Here is a 22,847-nt window from a genome sequence, read left to right on the forward strand (position 1 = left end):
AAGTGTGGCATTCCTGGTTGTGGTCATCAAGTAATCTTGTAGGTTGTTAGGTGGACAGAGATTCCACTTATTTATGGATTTAAAAGTTATACAGCAGCTCTAATGGGTTTATAAAAATTTATAACAAAAAACACCTGACTGAGCATGTTATATTATGTGTTTAATATATTATTGTTAAAATTATATGCTTTTGTGTGAGTGTTTGTCTGTTTTGGCAGGTCACTGCGTGGTGTGGCTCTCTGACTCTCACAGTTTAAAATTTTGGCTCTTTCTGTCGAACTTGTTCGCCACCCCTGACATAGAACATCGTCAATCTGATTACAGTGAAGTCTGTTCATTGAGGTCCAAGAGTGTAAATGATGCTAGTGCTGTTTGAACCATGTACTCATGATACTAAATTGGTTTTCTTGGCAAAATTGTACCAAACAATTACCTGTATCATTCCTTTAACCTAGTCCAAACAATCAGTGATGCCTGTCTATGCTTGTTTGTCAACTTTTTTTATTAAATTTGCCCAAAATGTAAACAATATCTTTTTGGAGCAGTTGTTTCAGAGTTTCTTGGATCATGGCATAAAAGTCCTTTATTTCAAGGTCTATTGCAGCAGTCATTGGGGCATTTATTGTTTTTATAAATATTTATATTTTTATTATGTTAATCTTTTAATACTGTAAACTGTTTTGATTATGGGATGGATGGCATATAATTTAAATAAATAAGTAAATATCATCTTAAGAAATTGCTAAAATTTTCTATAAAACTCAGTATACTAGAGTTAATGATACCATTGTTTGTCATTGTTCCGAAAACCTGCTTATCTTCTGAAAATGTACCCTTGGAGAGGCACTTTCATATTCTTTTCAGTTCCTTAAAAACATATTTTTTTCTTTTCCAAGAAATAATTGTAACTTTTGAACTCATACCTGCAGGCTTACTGGAAAGTCTGTGACCAAATTCTGCAGCATGCATCTTTCAGATATGCTCAAGAAAAACCAGAGATTACGAGAGTTACAGTTGTGCCTATATAGTCCAGATGACAAAGCAACAAAAATGCTGCGCGGGGGGCTACAACGTCCAGGCAACAGAATAGAAAAACTAAGGTAAGTGATCATTAGGGTTTTTTTTTTCCAGTTTGGTGTATGTTGCTTTTACCTATTTGTCATCTAGAAATACATCAGGTACAGGTATCATTTGCCATATATACAGTAACCATATTCTCTTCAGTTCTTACAAGAATGCAGTCCATACTTGTTGCTCAAGAAATAATTGTAGTTTAATTTCTTGCAGATCTGCTGAACATGTTGTGACTGAAACCTGCAGATGGCATCTTGTAGAAGTACTTAGGAAAAATCAGAGGTTGATACAGTTAGCTCTGTTCCTCATCAATCCAGATAATACAGTAGTGAAAATGCTGTGTGATGGGCTCCAACATCCAAGCTGTACAATAGAAAATTTAGAGTGAGTGATCATTGTTTCTTTTTCAGTTTGATGCGTGTTACATTCTTTTGACTGTTTATCGTTCTGGAAATACATCCTAGGAGCAATATTATTTGCCATGTATAACCACATTCTGTTCAGTTGCTACAAGAATACAGTTCAGGCTTATTTTTTCAAGAAATTATTGTTATTTCATACATCCTGGAGAGAGAGAGAAGTTCCCTGAGAATGGGCTCCAGCACGAGTCTAGAAGTTTGGAAGACTAAACCTCTGGTCCTGGTGACTGACCCAAATTGGATCCTGCATTGCTGTAATACCTTGCACTTTTCCCAACAGGCTTAAAGGGGGGTTCCTCACAGAATCTTGCAGCAGGCCTCTTGCAAATGTATTGAGGAAAAATCAGAGATTGAGAGAGTTAGATTTGTTTCCCACAAACAGAGACAACAGAGGAGTGGAAATGCTATGTAAGGGGCTCAAACATCCAGATTGTAAAGTAGAAATACTACGGTGAGTGACCAATGTTTGTTTTCCAGTTTGATTTGTGTTATTTTTCTTAACAGTTTCTGATCTGGAGCTATATCTGCAAAGAAGCAATTCCAGTTTCAATGTACTGTGCAATCATATTCTCTATGGGCCCTTCAAGAGTACAGAATCATTTTTCTTTTCAAGGTGTTGTTCTAATTGAGGCTGGATGGAGAGTCGGTCAAAGAACAACCTTAAAGATCTTGCTGGACTTCTTGGGAAAAACCATTGAAAGAGTTAGAGGGTTTTTTTTTGTCCATTTAAGGATGAAAAAGGATGAAATAGAAGAACTGTGTGAGGGGCTCCAACATTCATGGAAAGTGATGTATGTAGGTGAGCTGAGTTTTCAGTTTGAGGTGTGTAATTATCTCTTGATGGTTTCATTTTTGTAAACATATTGAGGGAGAGGCTGCACCATTATCCACAAATAATGATAATCAGGTTGTTGAAGACCCTCTGTTCATAGTTGATTTTTAAGATCTGTTAGTAATGTTTCCGACTTCTCTGTAGGATTCATGGAGAGTTCTTGACAAAATCCTTTGGGAGACACATTGCAGGAGTTGTCAGGACAAACAAGGCCTTGCATAAGGTATATTTGCATGGTGACTTCATTAGTGACAATGAGGAGAAGCTGTTATGTGAAGAATTGAAACATTCAAGGCATACTTTAAAGGAGCTATGGTAAAACATCCATTTGTTCTTTTCTGATTGATTTGTATATTCATTACAGTCTTTCTGTTTGATTTGTATATTATTCAACCAATTTCTAAGGTTTTTTAATTTATTATAGAGACATTTTAATTTAAATCAAATGAAGTGAAATATTTCACTTATGGTATTTTCAACTTGTATTTTCCTTGTTAATGAAGATTTATTCACTTGTTCTATATATATTTTTTTTAATCTGCTTATTTAACTGAAGCTTATTATGAACTTTTTTCTTTTCTTACTGAGAAAGAGGCACTGAGATCTTTAAGCTTTCTTGGAAATAAAATAGAAAATATAACAATTCACTGCTGTGATATCAAAACCTTCAGATCCAGCAGTGAAATTGTCACATTAATTGCATCCTTTATTTCCTTGGGTCAGTATGTGATATCCTGATTGCCATGTCGTAGTTTTATTTATTTTTGGTTTTTACTGTTGTTGCAAATGGCCCAGAATTGTGGTACGTAAGATGGCTAGTTATATTAGTTTTATGAACAAACATACAGTGAGTAATGAGGTGTTGCTCTTCATAAAATGTTATTGTGCAAGACTTTTAAGTCTGGTGGATTGCCATGAATTTATTTCTGCTTCCTGCTGAGAAATGGATTCCCCAATCACTCTTATAAATGATTGGCATCTCTGAGCCCCTTGATGCATCTGGGAAAGCTCCCTCTGGTTTGACTGTAAAAATAGCTACCTTGTTTCTGTGGAAAAGGACAATGATATTTTGAAATTTATCTGTTTTAGAGAACATTCACATTCAATGTGGGAATAAACTTCCCAAATATTCTGAAATTGTGAAAACTATCCAGACGTTTTAGAATTGGCCAGATTAAAAAAAAAACTTTCTGAAATCTTTCTAGCACTTTCTGGGACTATTCAGTAGTATCCATAGAAGTATAAAGTACAGGTGCCTTAAACCAATATTTTAATTTGTCTAATTGCTGAGTAAGTGAATAGTGAATAGCAATTTGATTTAGATGGCATCAAGAGGTTGCTTGCACCAGGGAGATGCATTTTGCTATGTGTGTGTACTCACATAGGGGTTTCTGCAATGTTTAACCTAATGGTTGTGAGTGGGAATTCCAGATCTTGCCTTACTCTTCTTGCTATCACTATCTCCCAATAAAAGTTTCCATTTGAAATGTTAAAAAAGATTATCTAGACAAGAGCGAAAAGGTACTCCAAGAAAGCATCTGTAAAGATGTGCAAGGGCTACAAAGCATACTTCAGCATGCCTGCTGGAGATCAAGACAAGCCCTGGATGCCTCATTTCACATGCAAACATTGCAACAAAACTCTTTAAGGTAAGTGAACAATTACTGTTCGCTAGATGGATTTTTAATGATGTATTATAGTTTAAAATTTGAAATTAAGAAAATGTTCACTATTTTCAATGTTCTGGGAAAATACAGATCGCAATACATATGTTATGACCTATGGTAATATCTTGCACTATATTAAGTAATATGTGATATATCATTTTTTAGTGTATATAATTTGGCCATGTTTACAGGCTGATACAGAGGAGAAAAAAGGGCTATGGAGCTTGTTATGCCAAGTATTTGGCAGGAACCAACTGATCACTCAAGCAACTGCTACTGCATGGTGGACCTTTTCAAACATTGAACTGGCAAGAGCACATCTCCTATTACATCTCCAGACATTCCTTCATCCATCACCCCAGTATCACACTATCCTAAGCTCTGCATTCCCACATCTCTGGAGAGGAATCAGTCATCTTCAGGAGAGAGAAGCAAGTCAGGCAGTGAGGAAGATATTGCAGATACAGATTTCAATTTCTCAGATGCGGCTGAGGAGAGAAAGCTATACTTCCCCAACCAGAAAGATCTCAAACATCTGATCAGAGCCTTTGGTCTTACTAAGTACCATGCTGAGCTTCTGACATCTAGGCTCAAGGAATGGAACTTGTTGTATGCAAGTGTGCAAGTCACAGATCAGAGAAAGCTTCACCAACATTTCCCCCACTCATTCAGTTGGCAAGATGGGCTTCTGCAACAGGGTGGCCAGTTTATTCAAGGCTATAGAAATCACCTGTAACACGAGTGAATGATGTCTATTCCTAGACAGTTCAAACAGGAGCCTCAAAGCTGTGCTGATTTATAACAGGAACAAGTACCAATTTCTCCCTAAGGCTCACTCTGTTCACTTCAAAGATGACTACAACAATGTCAGGATGTTGCTGAGTGCCTTGAAGTATGATGATTATGGCTGGGAGGTCATTGGAAACTTCAAAATGGCGTCATTCCCAATGGACTTCCAAGGGGGTTACATGAAGTTTCCTTGTTTTCGTTGCCTCTGGAATAGATGAAACATTAAGGTGCACAAAAGGAACTGACCACAGCAGACCAAATTTTCCATAACGAAGAACAATATAAAGTGGGAGCTGCTGGCAGACCTTGGGAAGGTGCTGATGTCACCACTGCAAATCAGGTTAGGCCTCATCAAACTATTTTCCAGTCCTCCAGGATGGGTTCTGGCAGGCACTACTACCAGTTCACTTGTGTGCGCACTTTGCATGCACACATTTGATGTGCACTGTGCACGCATGCACACTGTAATTAAAATTGTTCTGTGCATGCGCAGAACTGAAAAACAAGATAGCAGTGCCAATGGTGTCTCCTGGGGAACCAGTTCGGGGGCGTGGTAGGCCTGGGTTGCTGCCAGTTCCAGTGACCCGGGCTGCCAAACCACTACCGGTTTGGCTGAACCGGTCTGAACTGGTAGGAACCCACCACTACATATCTCTATACAACAGGGGTGTCCAAACTTGAGAACTTTAAGACTTGTGGACTTCAATTCCCAGAATTCCCCAGCCAGCATGGCTGGCTGGGGAATTCTGGGAGTTGAAGTCCACAAGTCTTAAAGTTCCCAAGTTTGGACACCCCTGCTATACAAGGAGTCGGCAGCTTTCAAATACCTTCAAGACTTCTTTCCACAGCTGTCAGTGGTAAAGGTTAAAGCTGGTAACTTCATCGGAGCACAGATAAAGAAGATTATGGAGTGGGACAAATTCTCCAAGAAGCTGAACAGGATGGAGAAAGTGGCTTGGAACAGTTTTGCTGCTGTGGTTCATGGCTTTTTGGGCAATCATAAGGGTGAAAACTATGAGTAGCTTCTTCAGACTTTCATAAAGAACTACGCCAAAATGGGATTCAGAATGTCCCTCAAAGTCCATATCCTTGATACACCTCTTGGCAAATTCAAGGAGAACATGGGTGCTTATTCAGAAGAGCAAGGCAAGTGTTTTCACCCAGATATAATAGACTTTGAACGTTACCAAGGATAGTATAACGACAACATGATGGGGGACTATGTTTGGGGGCTTCTTCGAGAAAGCATAGCTGCCAGTCTAGAAAATCTATTCCGTTCTGAACCCTTTTGAGTGCTTTTGACTATCTATGTGTATTTGCTATGCATGTATATGTTGTTCTTTCTCTAACTATTTAAAAGATAAAAATACGTCTGTTTTGTCTCTAAAAAGAAGAATTTTTTTCTAAGCTGTGGTCACAAAATTAAAGTTTGTGATGAATATAGCCATTTTTGCAATGGGTTTAGACCAGGGCTGTCAAACTCAATTTCATTGAAGGCTGCATCAGCATTATGGTTGCCTCAAAGGGCCAGTTGCATGTAAGACTATGATGACTCACAGCGGCCAGGTGGGGGTGGCTGGGTGGTCACAGCCGGGTCACCACGACTGGATGGGTATGGCTGGGTGGGCATGGCCAGCTCGATGCCACTCACTGGGCACAGCTGACTCATGATAGAACAAGTTACACCAGCTAACTTGACATGGGGACAATTCGGTGCCCCACAAGCTCCTTGCCTCCCCAAAATGCTGGCAGCCAAGTGTATGCATGCGCGCGCGCACACACACACACACACTGTAATTGTAAGTTTGGGGACTTTTATCCACAGAGGAAAGAGAGGGCCTTTCCCCAAGTCCAGGCATGATTGGCAGTTTGCAAGCTCAAATGTGGATCTGGCTTTAAAAAAAAATAGAGAAATGTTGTTCTGATGCTTATATGAGATCTGAATCATTTCTTCCTAATAGTTTACAAAGCATGCACAGCAACCTGTTTGTTTCTTTATTTTTATATATTTTTATATAAACACACACACACACACACACACACAGAGTGTGACTGTGATGGGCATATAAATATATTTTTCTTAATATAAAATACAACTAGAAATAAATACAGTGGAAAAACTGAAAATCAACAGGAATAGAGGAGATGAAGTGAGAGCAGTCATTTCTGACTTTTTCAGTGCAGTAAGATCCATAATAAATTATAGTATCAACTTTTTATTTATGTCAAAAAAAAATAACCACTAACCATTTCTATAACAATAACCCACTTAATTGTCAAAACCTAAAATTCATTTTTTCTTTTTCATGCAGAAAATCTACAAGCGTTTTTTAAATACCCACAAAACTATTTACATTCCTGTTCCTAATTAGGGCAATTACTATGTTATTATCTCTGCCAATTCCTTCATCTTTTCAGTCCTTCACTGTGGGATTAATGTCTCTTTTCATTTTTCCGTTTCTTAAGTCCATGCAGGATTGGATCTAACTTGGGCATTTAGACTAAATCCACTGAAATCAATGGATACAAAATATGATATGTATAAACGTATGACAGCTTGAAATTTAATCCATTAGTGCATTATTGTCTTTATCAAATGTAACAGTTAATATCATCTGTGCTTGGCATGTTCTGTTCATGGGCTTTAGAGCTCTTAGAAGCCCCAAATGCTGAGCAGATTGGGGAAGTCCTGAAGAGTTTGAGCCAAGAGAAAGTAAGGATCTCTCATTCCTTTTGTCTGAATCCATGAATTCCAATGTAGCTCAGCCTGATCCAGAGCTTTATGTAAAAAAATATACATGCTGAAATGTTACTTCTGCATTCTCAGCTAAAAGACGTGTCACGAGATCTTTACAAATTATACAATAGAATATGGCTATTTTTTTATAATGGCAATTCAGTTGTACTTTTTGAATTAAAGTAACACTAACGAATCAATAATTATAAAATACAAAATTCAATTCAAGTAAACAGATGAGATTTTAAATAAAAAATTCAGCACTGTATAAAATATACTTTGCCTATAACTAAATAGTAACACATTTGTTTTGTCACCATGTCATTTCTTTTTTTCAAATTTGATGAGATCACTCTTAAGCTACCACTTTCATACTTTTTACCATCATGATTGTCCTAAAAGTTTATTACAGAGCCTTTAACTAAACTATTCCTTCAAGTTAACCTGAATAAAACTTTTTGCTTGAATCAAAGTGTGAGCCTTTTGATCAATCAATGGCTGCCCCACTCATGATGGTCCTTTCAATCAGTCCATTATTGGCCCCTACTTGCATCCTGGACTGGGGTTGAAATAATAGAAAACAGTTTCCTAACCACTGATTGGGAAGATTGACTAAGAACCAGGTTGGATAAATTAGGGAGAGGATGGGCACTACTCTGGTTGAGAAATAAAATAAAAATATGAGAGAATTATAGACAGGACTTCCCAGATTCTGGGGGGAAAGTGGTGCAGACCAATTTGAGAAAAACTAGGACATTAAGAATAAAGAGGAGGAGGAGGAGTAAAATAAAAGAAAAAAAGAAAGTCTCCTAAAATTAGTTTAATAGGGATAGCAAATCCTCCAAAAGATGATGGAAATAAGGTTTTCTGAATCAACAAAATGTACTTGGAAAGATTGAAATAAAATAAACCCTGGGATTCTGTAGGGTGGATCAGATTATATTTGGAGGTCTGGGTTTGTCAAAGGTTCAGGTGGCTCCCTGCACAGAGACATTACTGAGCCCTTATCTTTTGGTGGGGGATTAAAATAAGATTTCCTTTTTCATTATAGGTTGAATAGAAAATATATTATACAGAATGGAGAATGGATGGAAATGGACCATACGACTAGAGCCTCCCGTGCAAATACTGTTTCTTCATGCTTGCTTGTTTGATCTATTTTTATTTACATGGAGAATGTAGTTAGGAAGAGTTGGAATTTAATATATTTGAAGCAAAGTCTGAAGAACATTCTTTCAGCAAGTATAATCTGAACTGAGGACTTTTCTCTCTTTTCAGCTGAAAAATGATACAAGAATGAAAATATATAAATCTGTTCATGGAAATATGGACAATCAGTCATAACAATTCTTTTACATTGTGTGTGTGTGTTATCCTCATTTGCAATCCAAATAAAGGAAGGAAATATTGATTGATGACCACACAGATGAAAATTATTCTGTTTTCAATGGAAGGGATTATTTATAAATCAGAGTGAAACTGTGCTATGTGCTTTCTGAGCCTGGTTGTTCTCTTGCAGATGCTTCGGCTTCTAGCACTGAACATGTTGGGTAATGAAATGTCTGTAACACAACAATGGAACTCAAAGATGACAAGGATTTCACTATTTTCTTTTCTTTGGTTTATCATATAGTCATAGAGGAATTCAAAACTTATCAGAATTTATTGGAATTTTTTACAATGAGGTACTAAAATAATATTTTATACTCTTAAATACATATAATTCTTTCCAATTCTTCGACATTATTTTTGTCAAATTGTCATATCTGCCCATGAACTGGTGGAAGCAACAAAAATTCTAGATGAAATGGATTACTCAAGCAAGCAAAAAACAGGGAAAATATGTTTCAGAAAAGCCAGCAAATGAAGCAACAGCTTGACGAAGAGGAAGACCAGATAAATGGCAAACAAAAGGAGCGGAGAGAACGGATGGATTGGACACATCAACAAATAAATCAAGGACTAGAGCAAAAAGTAGGACTGACAAATCAGCTGATAAAGGGAGAAAGACCAAAGAAGATAAAACAGACAAATCAACAACTGGAGAGGCAGGAAGATTCAGTATCTTTGATAAGGAGATTGGGGCATGGGCAGACATCTGGGAGAATCCACGATTGTACTGGGAGAAAGGTTTAGAAAGATATAGATGAAGATAGAGACAAAGATGAGGAATGTGGGAGGCGAATTAAACAATGGATAAGAATTGAAGCACTAAAAAGGAGAAGAGATGATGGTTAGAAAGAATTGCCCTTTAGATATTAACGTAGCCTGATTGTAAACTGAAAGAGGCAGAAATAAAATTAGATAGGGGAAATATTAGAATATAATTTTTTATAGAATGAATAAAAATAATAGAAAAATTAGAAGTTTACATATGTTAGGCATTTTTTAAATGTTTGTCTAAATAATATAATGAGGATTACTTAAATTTGATAAATGTGATAGAGATTACTAGCGTGAATTGGATTATTATGAATGATACCTAGAACCAACTGTGTCCACGGACAACATTTGTATATTTTTAAAAATAATTGATGTGTGTGTGTATGAATTATAAGACTTCAATGAACACATAGAGATTATATTGTCTTTTAATGCTTAAATACACTTGCATGAGGAACAGGGCTGGAAAGATTTAATATTCTCATTTAAAGGGAGTAACCTACTGATTTTGCCTTGGTTGGTTTCTGATTTATCTTTGCTTTTGACTGTACTACGTTTGGTTCATTTTATTATCCATTATGAAATCTATATACTATCAGAGCAGAAAGTATTTACCTCAGGGTTGAACTGAACATGTAAGTCTGATTTTACGTCATGTTCTCACAACTTTTCTATAAATTGTTGCTGATTTGCCCGTTATCTCAATAATGTGAACTGATTTTTTTTCAGTGTAATTTATCTCAGGGCCATCCTCTTTCTACTTGATGGGAGATCTGTAAAATAAAAGGGGTAATCAAACTGAACTTCCAAGGAGAAAGGGGCATTCTGATTCTTCAAACAAGGTAGAAATCCTGTGAGATTCTGTCTTTAAAATAGTACGAAGCACCAATCCAGTTTGAATATTTTTGAAGGGGAATAGTAATAAGGATACAAACTTGTTGGTTTTAGTAGAAACATTTGTTTTCTGTAACAGACATACTGCATATTATACCTTGTATTTGTAACCTATATGCTTGCATGCTGTAAATGCCTTTTGTTTCCTGGAACTGACTTTCTGTGGTGTTGTTACTGGGGTCTGTAAAATATCTAGCAAATGTCAAAATGTGTGATCCTTGCCATTTGAACTCTTATGAATCTCCTGCAGTCTATGGGCATATCCTTGGGGTATTTTGGGAACAACTGACCATCATGTCTTTAAACTTTGATCAAAGATTAAATGCTGATTGTTATTCAAGCCTCCATTTAAGTCTCATTTTTGGCTCATTGTGACTTGGATGTACCGTATTTTCCAGAGTAAAAGATGCTCTGAAATATAAGACGCACCTAGCTTTTGAGGAGGAAAACAAGGGGAAAAAAATCTGCTTCTGCCTCCCAGCAGTTTGCCTCGTGGAGTAAACAGGAATGTATAGGAATGTGTGCTTCGATAATGAAGGTTGTTCAGAATTTGCAATGTTAGCCATTTTGCTAATTTTCTGAACCTGGCTGCCAAATAAACTTTTCCTGTATCCTGAGAAGTCTAAAGCCTGTCATTTTCTGCAACAACATCCACAACATCCAGAAGTAGACAAATGAGCCAGTAGTTGAAAAACGCCACCCCCCAAAATAAGAGCTGCAAAAAACTTTTGGCCAGAAAACCTGCTTATTGGAAAACCAATAGTTTCTTATATCAAACAGACTCCAATGGGATAATTGATGCTCATTAACAGAATGGACAAAAGGACCAAACCAAACCCACTGAAGGAAATCTCACCAAGTTCATAAATTAATATTCACCAAATTCTAATGCAAGCTACGGTGAAGCTAGTTTCCAAATGGCACCACATACACAGAAACAGGAAGAGCTTCAGAAAGGAATTGACAGAAACATGGAAGTGAGGCAAATATTTCTACCACAGAACTGAGGGGTGGGGGAAGGAGGGAAACCTTTTTAGAGCAGCAAGGATGCCCTCAGGAGAAGAGCTTTATCTGCCTTTTACACTCCTCCAAATCCTTGGCCTCCTCCCTCTCTTGTAAAGAGGAGAAAAAGAATTTGCACGTGCTCAGAAACCATTTTCTGTTATTACAACTCTGTAGGAGGTTGAGGAAAAAAAAGCAGGAAAAGTGTGGAAGACATTAAGCGAAGCAGTGCTTATCTTCATTTTAACCTTTAAAGGCATTTTTTCAAGGCTTTTACAGCCCTCTTGTTCGGTATTGGTTAAGCAGAACTGCTGTGAAGTGTTTCCTCTTTTGAAACAGCTACTTCAGGACATGACAGAACAAAAACGACTCACAGAATAAAGTACAAGGAGGAAGGGAGGAACTCTTGAAAACGAAAGCGCTTTTATTGGGGGCTTGCGAAGGGCAACACTTTACCCATCTGTTTACAAATTCAGGACGAATGTACTTTCAGACTCCATTTTTTGCCAAATAAAGGTAAGGTAAGGTTGCCATCCTAAGTGCAAAATTTAGGAAGGTTGAATTTCGTGTAACACGTGTGTATGTTTGGGGCGGGGCGGGGCGGGGGGGAGAGACTGGGCAGTCAATGCTTTGCAAAAATGTAAGGCCTTTGAGGAAGACTTTTCAGCATAATCGAAGTCCACACGTCTTAACGCTGTCAAGTTTGATCATCCCTGGGGTTTTTTTCTAAAGGGTTAGGGGTGCAAGGGTCTTGTAACTTGACAGCTTCAAGACTTGCACACTTCAATGCCAGAGTTTCTGAGCCAACATTTTGGTTGCTAAGCAAGAGCGTTGTAGAGTGAGTTTCACCACATTTTACAAGTTGGCCATGCCCACCCAGTCACATGACTGCCAAGCCACTTTCACCCGGTCACATGGCCAACAAGCCACTCCCACAAAGCAGGCCATACCTACAGAAGAGGTTCTAAAAAAAATTGAAACCCACCACTGTATCAGATCTTGTCTGTTGAATCTGAGTCTGCCTAACAAAGTACAGCATGTTGGAGCTGCCAAGTTGGAAAAGTGGCTGGGGGTGGGGGTGGAGTTGAATACACTCCCCACATCATTTAGCCTCAAGAGAAAGTTGTAGGGAAGGAGAGAGGTTTGTCTTGTGCGCTGCTCCTGATTGTTGTAGAGCTACCAAGAAAGGGAGAAACTGGTGTGGACTGGAGTTTGTTGTGGTCCATCACGGGCTCTCCTTAGAGTCTCTGCAAGAAGGGTTGGAATAAGGGAATTCTGGAAGTTTGGATCTGCTATTGTCGGGAGGCTATTGTTTGCCTATCCTGACCTCCTCGGAAGCATCTGGGGGGCGGGTTTTGCAGTGAGGAAAGTGAACTGGTTTCTCATTGAATAAAAACAAGCCTTTTAAAAAGTCCGAACCCCAAAATATTTCTAAAGGGTTTCTCCAGAACAGCTTTTTTCTATATTTGTTCATATATTTAGGAATGTGTGGCAGTGGCCCCCTCCACTGAAATCGTTAAATGGTACAGTATATAGGAGGTACCACAAGATCCAGTTCAGCAATAAAAGAACACAATATAATAAAATTTAGTATATATTCTAAAAGTGAAAATCATATAGTAGAATAGCAATAATGCCATTCATGCCACCAGAAACCCCACAACAGTCCAGTCTCAAAGGCCTTCTGGAACAGTCATAGTCCAGAGACTATGAGAGTGGATGCCTCTTGTTCTGCAGTGGGATCTTCTCACAGAGAATATCTGTTTTCAAGGCAATTCGTGAATGGGTGGGAGCCTTCTTAGCCACTTTCTGTGCTCTTGAATTGGGTAGGCAACAAATTTCAAGAGTCTATTTCAGTTCTCAATTAAATATCTATGTTACATTTTGCAAGAACTAATCAAGAATACTACTTTCTGGAAATATAGAGTCAGAGTACAACAATTTCTTTATTAAAAATGTATGTCTGCAATCTCTCTTTCTGAATGAGAACCTGTTCAAAAAAATGTCACTGTTTGCATTTGGTTTTATAGATTTATTTGTTTTAGCTTCCGGGATTTTTTTTTGTTGTTGTTGCTTAATTATATGTTCTAGCAGACCAAGGAGAGGTGCCTTCTGGAAAAGAGATTCACAATATGAGGACAACATTGTTGAATAGATTTCTGAGTTGAAGGCCTGATTTATAATTAAGAGTGTATTTCCTCTTTGGTCTTTTAAGAGAAGAAAATGACTTATTTCAAAGAGAAACTGGGATAAGAAATTAATCTTGAAATAAAAAATAGACCCGGGCTTACTAAATCTATGGGAAAAGACCTACTATTTACTCCAGAAGAGGAAGAGAAAGTAGAGTCGACTAGGAAGGAAGCTCAGTGGTCCATCCCGTGATGGTGTTCTGCAAAAGAAGGAAGCTCTTGTGGGCTGGCCCTCTCTCTTAATTAGCTGGCATTCTCGCTAGGCTTTGGGGAAGCCATTCCCCTGAATGCATAGGCAGCAGTTCTGTGACAAGCTTCCCCAAAACTTTGCTGTACTCACACTCTTGACATTTTCTATAAAATATTAATTTCTCTAATTTTAATTTTAGGTCAGATATAATCTATTATAACTGATATGAGCAACACTGTGAGAGAAGATATTTACAAAACATTGAATGACCTCCTTGAGAAGCAATTTAAGGATTTTAAATGGTGGCTAAAGGGTATTGACTACAATGAAAAGCCAAACATTCTTACAGCTTCTTTGGAGAAAGCTAATCAGCAAGAAGTTGTAGATCTCCTGATTCAACATTATGGAGAAGACGCTCCAAAGGTGTGCATTTGTGTCCTTCAAAAAAGCAATATAAATGATGTTGCTAAAAAACTTGAGGAAACTTTACAGAAAGGTAAGAAACTTGAACATATTACAGAAAAGTTCTCCCATGTAAGATCAACTAGAAATAAACACCAATTGTGATCTGGGGAGCTGTCTCCACTGAATTGTGTTCCACTAATTCATTGATATTGACTAGGATTGGCAGTGGCTCCCTGGAATTTTAGAGAAGAACTTTCCTTCTAGCTTTTCCTTCTAATCTTGGACCTGAAATCAAACCTAAGGGAAGCATCTGCCCTGTCACTCAATTTGACACTTTCCTATCACTGAAAAAAAGAAAAGAAAAAAAAACAAGTTCAACGAAACAGTTCATTGATCTAAATTTAAAGGAGATTCTTAAAGGTTTTATTTATTTATCAAATTATTAAAACTGTGCCTCTCCCTAAAAGATAGACTTGGTATAGTATACAAGTAAAAAAAATATAAAAACATAAAAATCTGATAGATAATATTTACAATTTAAAAAGGCAAGAATTATTAAAAATTAATTAAAAGGCTTTCAGGGTGCTAACTCTCTCTATAATGGCATGCTCTTCTGTGTTCCCCAAGGAAGGCCTCAGTCGTGTTTTTATACTTTTCCGATGGACCAGGGGAGGGGAGCCTGCCTCACCTTGGGAAAAGAATGTTCCTCATGGAAGGAGCAATGGCAGAGAACTGATGGAGTCCACAACATACCTTACCTGCCTGAGAGGATGGGATGTCCTGAATTAATGGGATTAAGATGGCTCTGAAAATAGCTTGGGCCCATGCCATGTAGGGCTTTAAAAGTATAACCAATACTTTGAATTGGACCTAGAAGTAGACTGGCATCCTATGAAACTCATGCAGCAAAGGTGTCACATGTGCTGTTCTTTGAGCAGCCAAGATTGCCTGTGAGGCCATACTTTGTACCAGTGAAGCAGCTACCCATTCAAGAGTCGCCACATGTGGAGCCATATTGTTCAAATGGTAGATGATCAGGGCATGAGTGACCAAGTGGTGATCCTCCCTATCCACAAAAGGGCATAACTGGTGCACAGCATGCAGTTCAGCAAAGGTTCACCTAGTTGAAGCTGCTATTCTTTGAGCAGGAGCTGTGAATAGAGGAGGACCCCCAGATTATGCATGGTTTTTGTCTGAGGAAGTACAACCCTATCGAAGACCAAAGATGCTAAACTCCTGAATGCAGAGGGGCTCAACCACAGCCACTTTGTCTTAGCAAGGTTCATTTTAAGTTGTTCCCCATTCAGGCCTCCACAGTCTCTAGGCACTGTGAGAGAATATCCACAGCATCTCTCACTTCCCCTGGGAGGGAGATATACAACTGTGGTATCACGCACATACTAATGATACCCCATCTCAAGTAATAGATGATGTCATCCAGTGGTTTCATGTACATCAATATAGATCATGTAGATGTTAAAAAGTATGGGAGAAAGCACTGAGCCCTGCAACACCCCTCAAAAGAGGGCTGTGAGCTAGACTTCTCACTCCCCATCAACACTAATTGGGGCCAGCTTTAGAGGAAGGAGGCAAACCAGCACAGAACACTCACCCCCAACTCCCTAAATTAGCCCAAAGTGATACAATGGTAACAAAAACAGTTAAGAGGTCAGGAAAAGCAAGGATGGATTCATTATGTCCATTCCTATTCCACCAGATGTCATTCATGACTGACCAATGCTGTTTATGTAGGTGGGCTTCCAACCTGAGTGAAAAGGGTAGAATAATCCATTTGCTCCAGGATAGTCTGAGGTTGCAATGCCACCATCTTCTCAGCCATCCTCCCTAAGAAGGAAAGTTGCAAGACTGGATGGAAAGCATCCAATAAAGAATAGAATATTTGTAGCTAAACTCTGACATGTGGGATCCTTGGTGTTCTCCCAGATTGTTTTCTTATACAATAACAAAAAAAGCTTCTTCCAACATGTTAAAAGCAAGAAAAAAGTCAATGAAACAATTGATTCATTGCTGGGAGAAAGTGGCAAGAAGGTGACAAGCATCAGGGAGAAAGCAGAACTACTTAACTCGTTTTTTGCATCTGTCTTTACACAAAGGGGAAAAAATAGTCCAACCTATCAAAAACAGCACCACTAAAAACAGATTAGAAACACAAGTTAAAATAGAGAATAAAATGGTAAGTGAGTACATGTCTACCCTTGATGAGTTCAAATAACCAGGACCGGATGGATTACACCTCAAGGTTCTGAAGGAACTGGCAGACGAGATCTCAGAACCACTGAACTAGATCTTTCAAAGATCCTGGAGCACCGGGAAACTACCAGAGGACTGGAAAAGAGCTGATGTAGTTCCCATCTTCAAAAAACGGAAAAAAAATAGATCCAGGAAACTACAGACCTATCAGCCTGACCTCAATACTAGGAGAGATTCTGGAAAAGATAATCAAGCAATGCATCAGTGAACACCTAAAAGCAAACAAAGTAATAACCAAAAGCCAACATGAGTTTGTCAAAAACAAATCATGCCAGACTAATCTTATTGCATTCTTTGACAAAGTGACAAAATTAGTGGACGAGAGGAACACTGTTGATATAATTTACTTGGACTTCGTAAGGCATTTGATAAAGTAGACCATAGCCTACTACTAGATAAAGTAGAAAAATGTGGGTTAGACAGCATCACCACCAGAAGGATCATACCTGGCTGACCAAACACACTCAACGTGTAGTCCTCAATGGAATTGCATCTACATGGAGGGAAGTATGCAGTGGAATACCCCAAGGCTCTGTTTTAGGCTCAGTATTCTTCAACATCTTCATCAATGACTTGAACAAGGGGATAGATGGGAAACTCATCAAATTTGCAGATGACACCAAGCTGGCAGGAATAGCCAACACTCCAGAAGATAGGCTCAAGATACAGAATGATCTTGACAGACTTTAACATTGGCCTCTATCTAACAGAATGAAATTAGTGAAAAAAGTAAGATTTCACATTTAGCCAAGAAAAGCAAAATGCACAGGTACAGTATATGGCAGCGATGGAGAACCTTTTTTGGCTCACGTGCCACAAGTGGGGGGAGCGCAGGGGGGGTCGTGTGTGGGCATGCCACACCCATAAAGCAATACGCGACCTCCACAGTGCGCATGCGCGCACTACAGGCGCTCCCCCCATTTTTACCTGCTTTTTTTGCCCTCCCCAGGCTCCAGAGGCTTTATAGGAGCCTGGGGAGGGCAAAAAGAGCCTCCCCCGCCCCCCGGAGGCTGTCCGGAGGCTTCAGGGACAGTCCGGAGGCTTCCCTGATGCCTTCGGAGTGCTCAAAATGACGCTCTGAGTAAACCAGAAGTGACAGTCCCTGAAGCCTCCGGAGGGCCTCCGGGAGGGTGGGGGAGGCTCTTTTCGCCCTCCCCAGGCTCCTATAAGCGCACGCATGTGCGCTGGCCAGCTGACAGGGCAGCACCTCGCGTGCCCTGACAAATGGCTCCATGTGCCACCTGTGGCACGCTTGCCATAGGTTCGCCATCCCTGGTATATGGGATACCTTGCTCAATAGTAGTATCTGTGAGATGTATCTTGGAGTCCTAGTGGACAACCATTTAAATATGAGCCAGCAGTGTGCAGCAGCTGACAAAAAAGCCAACACAGTTCTAGGCTGCATAAACAGAGGGATAGAATCAAGATCCCATGAAGTGTTAATACCACAATATAATGCCTTGGTAAGGCCACACTTGGAATACTGCATTCAGTTTTTATCACCACAATACAAAAATATATTGAGACTCTAGAAAGAATGCAGAGAAGAGCAACAAAGATGATTAGGGGACTGGAGGCTAAAACATATGAAGAACAGTTGCAGGAATTGGGTATGTCTAGTTTAATGAAAAGAAGGACTAAGGGAGACATGATAGCAGTGCTCTAATATCTCAAGGGTTGCCACAAAGAATATGGAGTGAAACTATTCTCCAAAGTTCCTGAGGGTAAAACAAGAAGCAATGGGTGGAAACTAATCAAGGAGAGAAGCAACTTAGAACTAGGGAGAAATTTCCTGACAGTTAGAACAATCAAGCAGTGGAACAACTTGCCTCCAGAAGTTTTAGATGCTCCAAGACTGGAAGTTTTTAAGAAGAGATTGGATAACCATTTGCCTGAAGTGGTGTAGGGTTTCCTGCCTAAGCAGGGGGTTGGACTAGAAGACCTCCAAGGTCTCTTCCAACTCATTCTATTCTGTACTATCCTATCCTATCCTATCCTATCCTATCCTATCCTATCCTATCCTATCCTATCCTATCCTATCCTATCCTTGCAAATATTTTATTACCCAAACTAGGTAACATAATCAGTACTAGTCAGTGTCCAGATCAATGGGATCTATGAATGGCTTCATGAGTAGGTGATGCATCAGAACATCTTTAAAAGATACCAGGAACATTCTGTGCATCAGGGATGAATTCACCATTGCTTGCACCCATTAATTTGCTGGAGGCAGATTAGTCAAATGGGTGAAGCCTCTGTGCAGAGGGGATAGTTGATCCTTGAAAGTTACCAGGTCATGAGCTGACTATGATTTGGACCATTCATGTTTCCTGATCTGATACAGTATTATAAATTATTACAGGTGGCGATGCTTTGTTGCTGTTAAGGAAGAGAGCAGGGTATGTAATGCTTGGTGGAGCCAGAAAAGAATGAGAGCATTTGTAGCTACTAAGATTGTTGCATGAGCAGGGACAAAAACAGCCAGGGAGGTAGGTAAAAGAGCCCCTCATCAGTCAATATGAATGCAGATTTAGCACCAGCTTATCAAATACTTAGGAGGCGAGGCCTTGGCAGCACAAGCAAATAGCCAACCACTTAATAGCCAGCCATCAGCACCCCAATCAATATCTAAACAGGTACGTACAATAGACACCATATAAATTATACACACAGAATGGCCAGAACATGCAGTCTTCTAGAGAAAAGTTCCCTGAAGATGGGCTGCAGCTTGTAAAACAAAAGTTCTGGTTCTGGTGACTGACCCAGATTGAATCCAAAGACGGCATTCTGTGACAGGAGCTCCAGGTCGAAATGAAATGAAAGATGACTTGGGAAAGGATAGTCGCCAAATATCTAGAAACCCCTGAGTACATTTCTACACTGAAGATCCGAAATCTGGGAACTAAGAAGTATCCCAGAACCATTCTTAATCCCAAGGAGAAATCCCATTTATATCTTGATGCATCCTGAAGATCTGCTTTAGTTTGCCTCACTTTTTCTCGGATGGCATGAGATTAGCCTCTGTAGAAACATCAGCATTATTAAACAACCCACCCTCCCTCAAAGAGTTGCCCAAAGATCTAGGGGGTCTATAATTTCATTACATTACTTAGGCTAGAGAAGAAAAGACTACCAAGATTGAATGGCTGACATGGCATCATTGAAACCCAATTTACATTCAGCTGAAATACAGTGAAGAGTTCACTTGGTTTCTAAAAAGAAGAAACTTACAGACAATTGGAAAGACACAAAACAACTGGTATCCTAGTTAAGGGTTTTGCTTTGATAAAAATGGTATGCAAAACTGCTCACATTTAAGATACTTGGAAAATAAATTGTGTAATGTTATGATACGCCACCCAACACCTCAAAGCCCCCACTGTTGGGCATGCAAGGTTTTCTACCTTCAACTTTCACATATTAAAAACAAACCAGGATTGAAAAGCAGTTATGAAGATCATGAAAGTTGGGGACTTTATGCAGAGATCAACAGGATGAAAAATGCTGCCAAACCAGTGGTGTAGCTTTGAAAAGCCCTGGAGGAAATAATTACCTAGATCCTTTCCCATCATGTTTCAGGTTGGGATCTAGCACTGAGATGGCCTAGAGCAGAGGTGGTATTTAGCCGGTTCTGACCAGTTCTGGTGAACAGGTAGCGGAAGTTTTGAGTAGTTTGGAGAACCAATGCTTCTGCAAGAATTTCTATCATTACTTCTGCCAAATTTTCTCCCTTTTCTTCTTCTATCTTCTGGAATCTGAGGTAAAATTCTAGTCTATCGATCACCCATTCCAATATTCCACTTTTATCTTTTTCAACAGCACTCATTCTGCTGTCAATATCTCCAATTTTCCTATCTCTTTGTTCACTCCTTTCTTCAGTTTTTTGAGATCTGTCCTCATATTTAATCATCGTTTGGTGAGTATTCTCAATTTTTTTCATCTATTTTTTTCTGTTCTTTGTCCAATAATCTCCAATCTTTTTTCAATGCTCTCTGTTCTTACTTGTATTTTTTGAATTTCTTGCATTATCATCTGCAATGTCACTTTCTTTTCTTTTCTCTGTTGCAACATCATCTGTATTGATCTTTTCCTTCCAATAGTGCACACTGCCATTGTAAAATCCAAGGCTCTTTTCCAAACAGTTAACTGTTCTCTTTCCCAGTTCAGTGGAATCTTTTTTTTCCAGCTCCAAGCTTTTCACTCTGATAGTACACAGAGAAGCACCTGTATAAACATCCATGCTCTTCCTGCTATCATTTTCAATAAACAAACCCAGAGTCCTTGATCTCTTACTTTGCAGAAGATTATCAAATGCTCAAATGTAGAGAAGAAAAACAATATTTCCAAGTCTCTAAGCGGCAGTGTTATTTCTTTTCATCTATTACATCCTCAATTTTATAGTTTTATACAATAAAATCAGTGTGGGATTCAAAATGTTTGCTACCGGTTCTGTGGGCGTGGCTTGGTGGGCGTGGCTTGATGAGCCTGGCAGGGGAAGGATACTGTAAAATGTCCATTCCCACCCCACTCAGGGAAAGGTTACTGCAAAATCCCCATTTCCTCCCGATCAGCTGGGACTCGGGAGACAGAGAAGATGGGGGCGGGGCCAGTCAAAGGTGGTATTTACCGGTTCTTCAAACTACTCAAAATTTCTGCTACCAGTTCTCCAGAACTGGTCAGAAACTGCTGAATACCACCTCTGAATAAAATATAGACTAGCTATTTCTATAACAACAAACCTATCTAATCAGCAAAACCAAGATCAGTTTTATTTTTTTTATCGTAAACACAAAATCCAGAAGCGGTTTCCAAATAAAAACAAGATTAGATATATTAATTTCTTTGAATAAAGCAATTCATTTAACCATCTTTACCTTTTTTGCTGTGAAAAATAATACATATTTCTATTTGCACATTCATCTTTATAGACCATGGGTCCTCAAATTATGGCCCACGGGCTGGCTGTGACCTGCTGAAGCCTTTAATCCAGCCCATGCAGGACCACGAGGCTGCTCCGCCCACATCACTCAACCCATCCACTGGCCCCCACCCTTCGGCCATGCTCAGGACTGACCTTTTCGAGCAGGAATTAGAAGGTAAGGTGGAGAACTATTGGAGGTGGGGGAAGGGGAAGGCCAAAAACAAGGCTCTTTTTGGCTGACAGAAGGCTTCTGGAGGCCAGGAATGCCAAAAAGGCCCAGCATTGCAGCCTGCGTGGCATCCCTTTCACTGGGACTGCCCCTGCCCCGCCCCACATGGAAAAGCCACAGCTGGCAGCATTGCCAAACTCTGGAATAAGATGGGAATGAGAAGGAGGTAGGCAGGGGACTTCCGGTTAGTGCCACAATGAGACAGACTGAAAAAGGGGCTCCCGAGGGGCCCCGTGAAATCCAGGGCTGACAAACCATTGCCGGGGGTGGGGGGTTCTTTTAGACCAGAGCCTTCTTGAACAAAAGTTGAAAAAAGAGCTGCGTCTCGAACGGCCAAGAGGGAAGAAAATGGTTCCTCGAAAGCCAGAGACTAGCTTTCTGACCTGGTGGTGGGGGAGACAGCATTGTAAAATGTCTGCCACAAAGTTGGAGGAAATTGGGCTAAGCACGAGTGCAGGAGCGATGGCTGGACAAAGTGACAAGACTGGGTGAGAAGATTTAAAACCTACTGATAAAATAAGAGTGGAGTTATTGGGAGAGAATTCAAATGTAAAATAGCATAAACGGAGAAATTGGGAACAGCATGGTAAAATAAAGAGAAAAGGAAAAAAGATGGTGGTTTAAAAACATTAAAGCCCAAAGAGAACGGACTGTTTATCTAGTTTAGGAGGTGGAATTTTAAAAAGGACTGGATATTTCAGTAATATAGGGAAAATAATCTTTTCTCTAGTTGAATTTGAAACCTGGAAAGACTTTGCTTTAATAGCGGTTAATTGATAAACTCCAAACTCCACGGAAACCTTATGAAGGAGCTGAAGGGGGGAGGGACTATGACTTAAAATTGAAGAATACCCACCCACCCCACCTCCCACCCCCGCTTCTCTACTACAATTTGTATTCTGTGCTTCTGTGGAATTAAAGATTAAAGACTGCATTTAAGATTTAAGATATCTGGAGTTCCGGTTCCGGCGGCGGCGGCGACGGGCAGCTCTTTGCCCGCTCCGGCTCCCCGGTGGGCTTCCCCACTCCTTGGGGGGCACAGGACACCCCGCAGAGGGGTCCTGC

General features: G+C 39.5%; 2 protein-coding genes across 3 annotated transcripts in view; both read left to right on the forward strand.

Annotated features, from left to right (window-relative positions):
• The window catches only part of LOC309400547 (NACHT, LRR and PYD domains-containing protein 12-like), a 36,454-nt gene extending 25,561 nt beyond the window's left edge, over positions 1-10,893 (forward strand). For both annotated transcript variants that reach the window (XM_081969117.1, XM_081969118.1), the window contains 5 exons: positions 930-1,100; positions 1,288-1,458; positions 1,774-1,944; positions 2,470-2,640; positions 8,570-10,893. In XM_081969117.1, the coding sequence (XP_081825243.1) occupies positions 930-1,100; positions 1,288-1,458; positions 1,774-1,944; positions 2,470-2,640; positions 8,570-8,672 (787 nt within the window). In that variant the 3' untranslated portion in view covers positions 8,673-10,893. The remainder of the gene's footprint in view (positions 1-929; positions 1,101-1,287; positions 1,459-1,773; positions 1,945-2,469; positions 2,641-8,569) is intronic.
• A 1,003-nt stretch (positions 10,894-11,896) lies between these two features.
• LOC309400523 (NACHT, LRR and PYD domains-containing protein 12-like) overlaps positions 11,897-22,847 on the forward strand; it is a 60,370-nt gene continuing 49,419 nt past the window's right edge. Inside the window, exons 1-3 of the mRNA XM_081969076.1 lie at positions 11,897-12,093; positions 14,156-14,452; positions 21,561-21,728. Of these exons, the coding sequence (XP_081825202.1) occupies positions 14,182-14,452; positions 21,561-21,728 (439 nt within the window). The 5' untranslated portion in view covers positions 11,897-12,093; positions 14,156-14,181. The remainder of the gene's footprint in view (positions 12,094-14,155; positions 14,453-21,560; positions 21,729-22,847) is intronic.

The sequence above is a fragment of the Natrix helvetica genome (genome assembly GCF_964273705.1).
Source record: "Natrix helvetica genome assembly, chromosome: 1".
NCBI classification, from domain to species: domain Eukaryota; kingdom Metazoa; phylum Chordata; class Lepidosauria; order Squamata; family Natricidae; genus Natrix; species Natrix helvetica.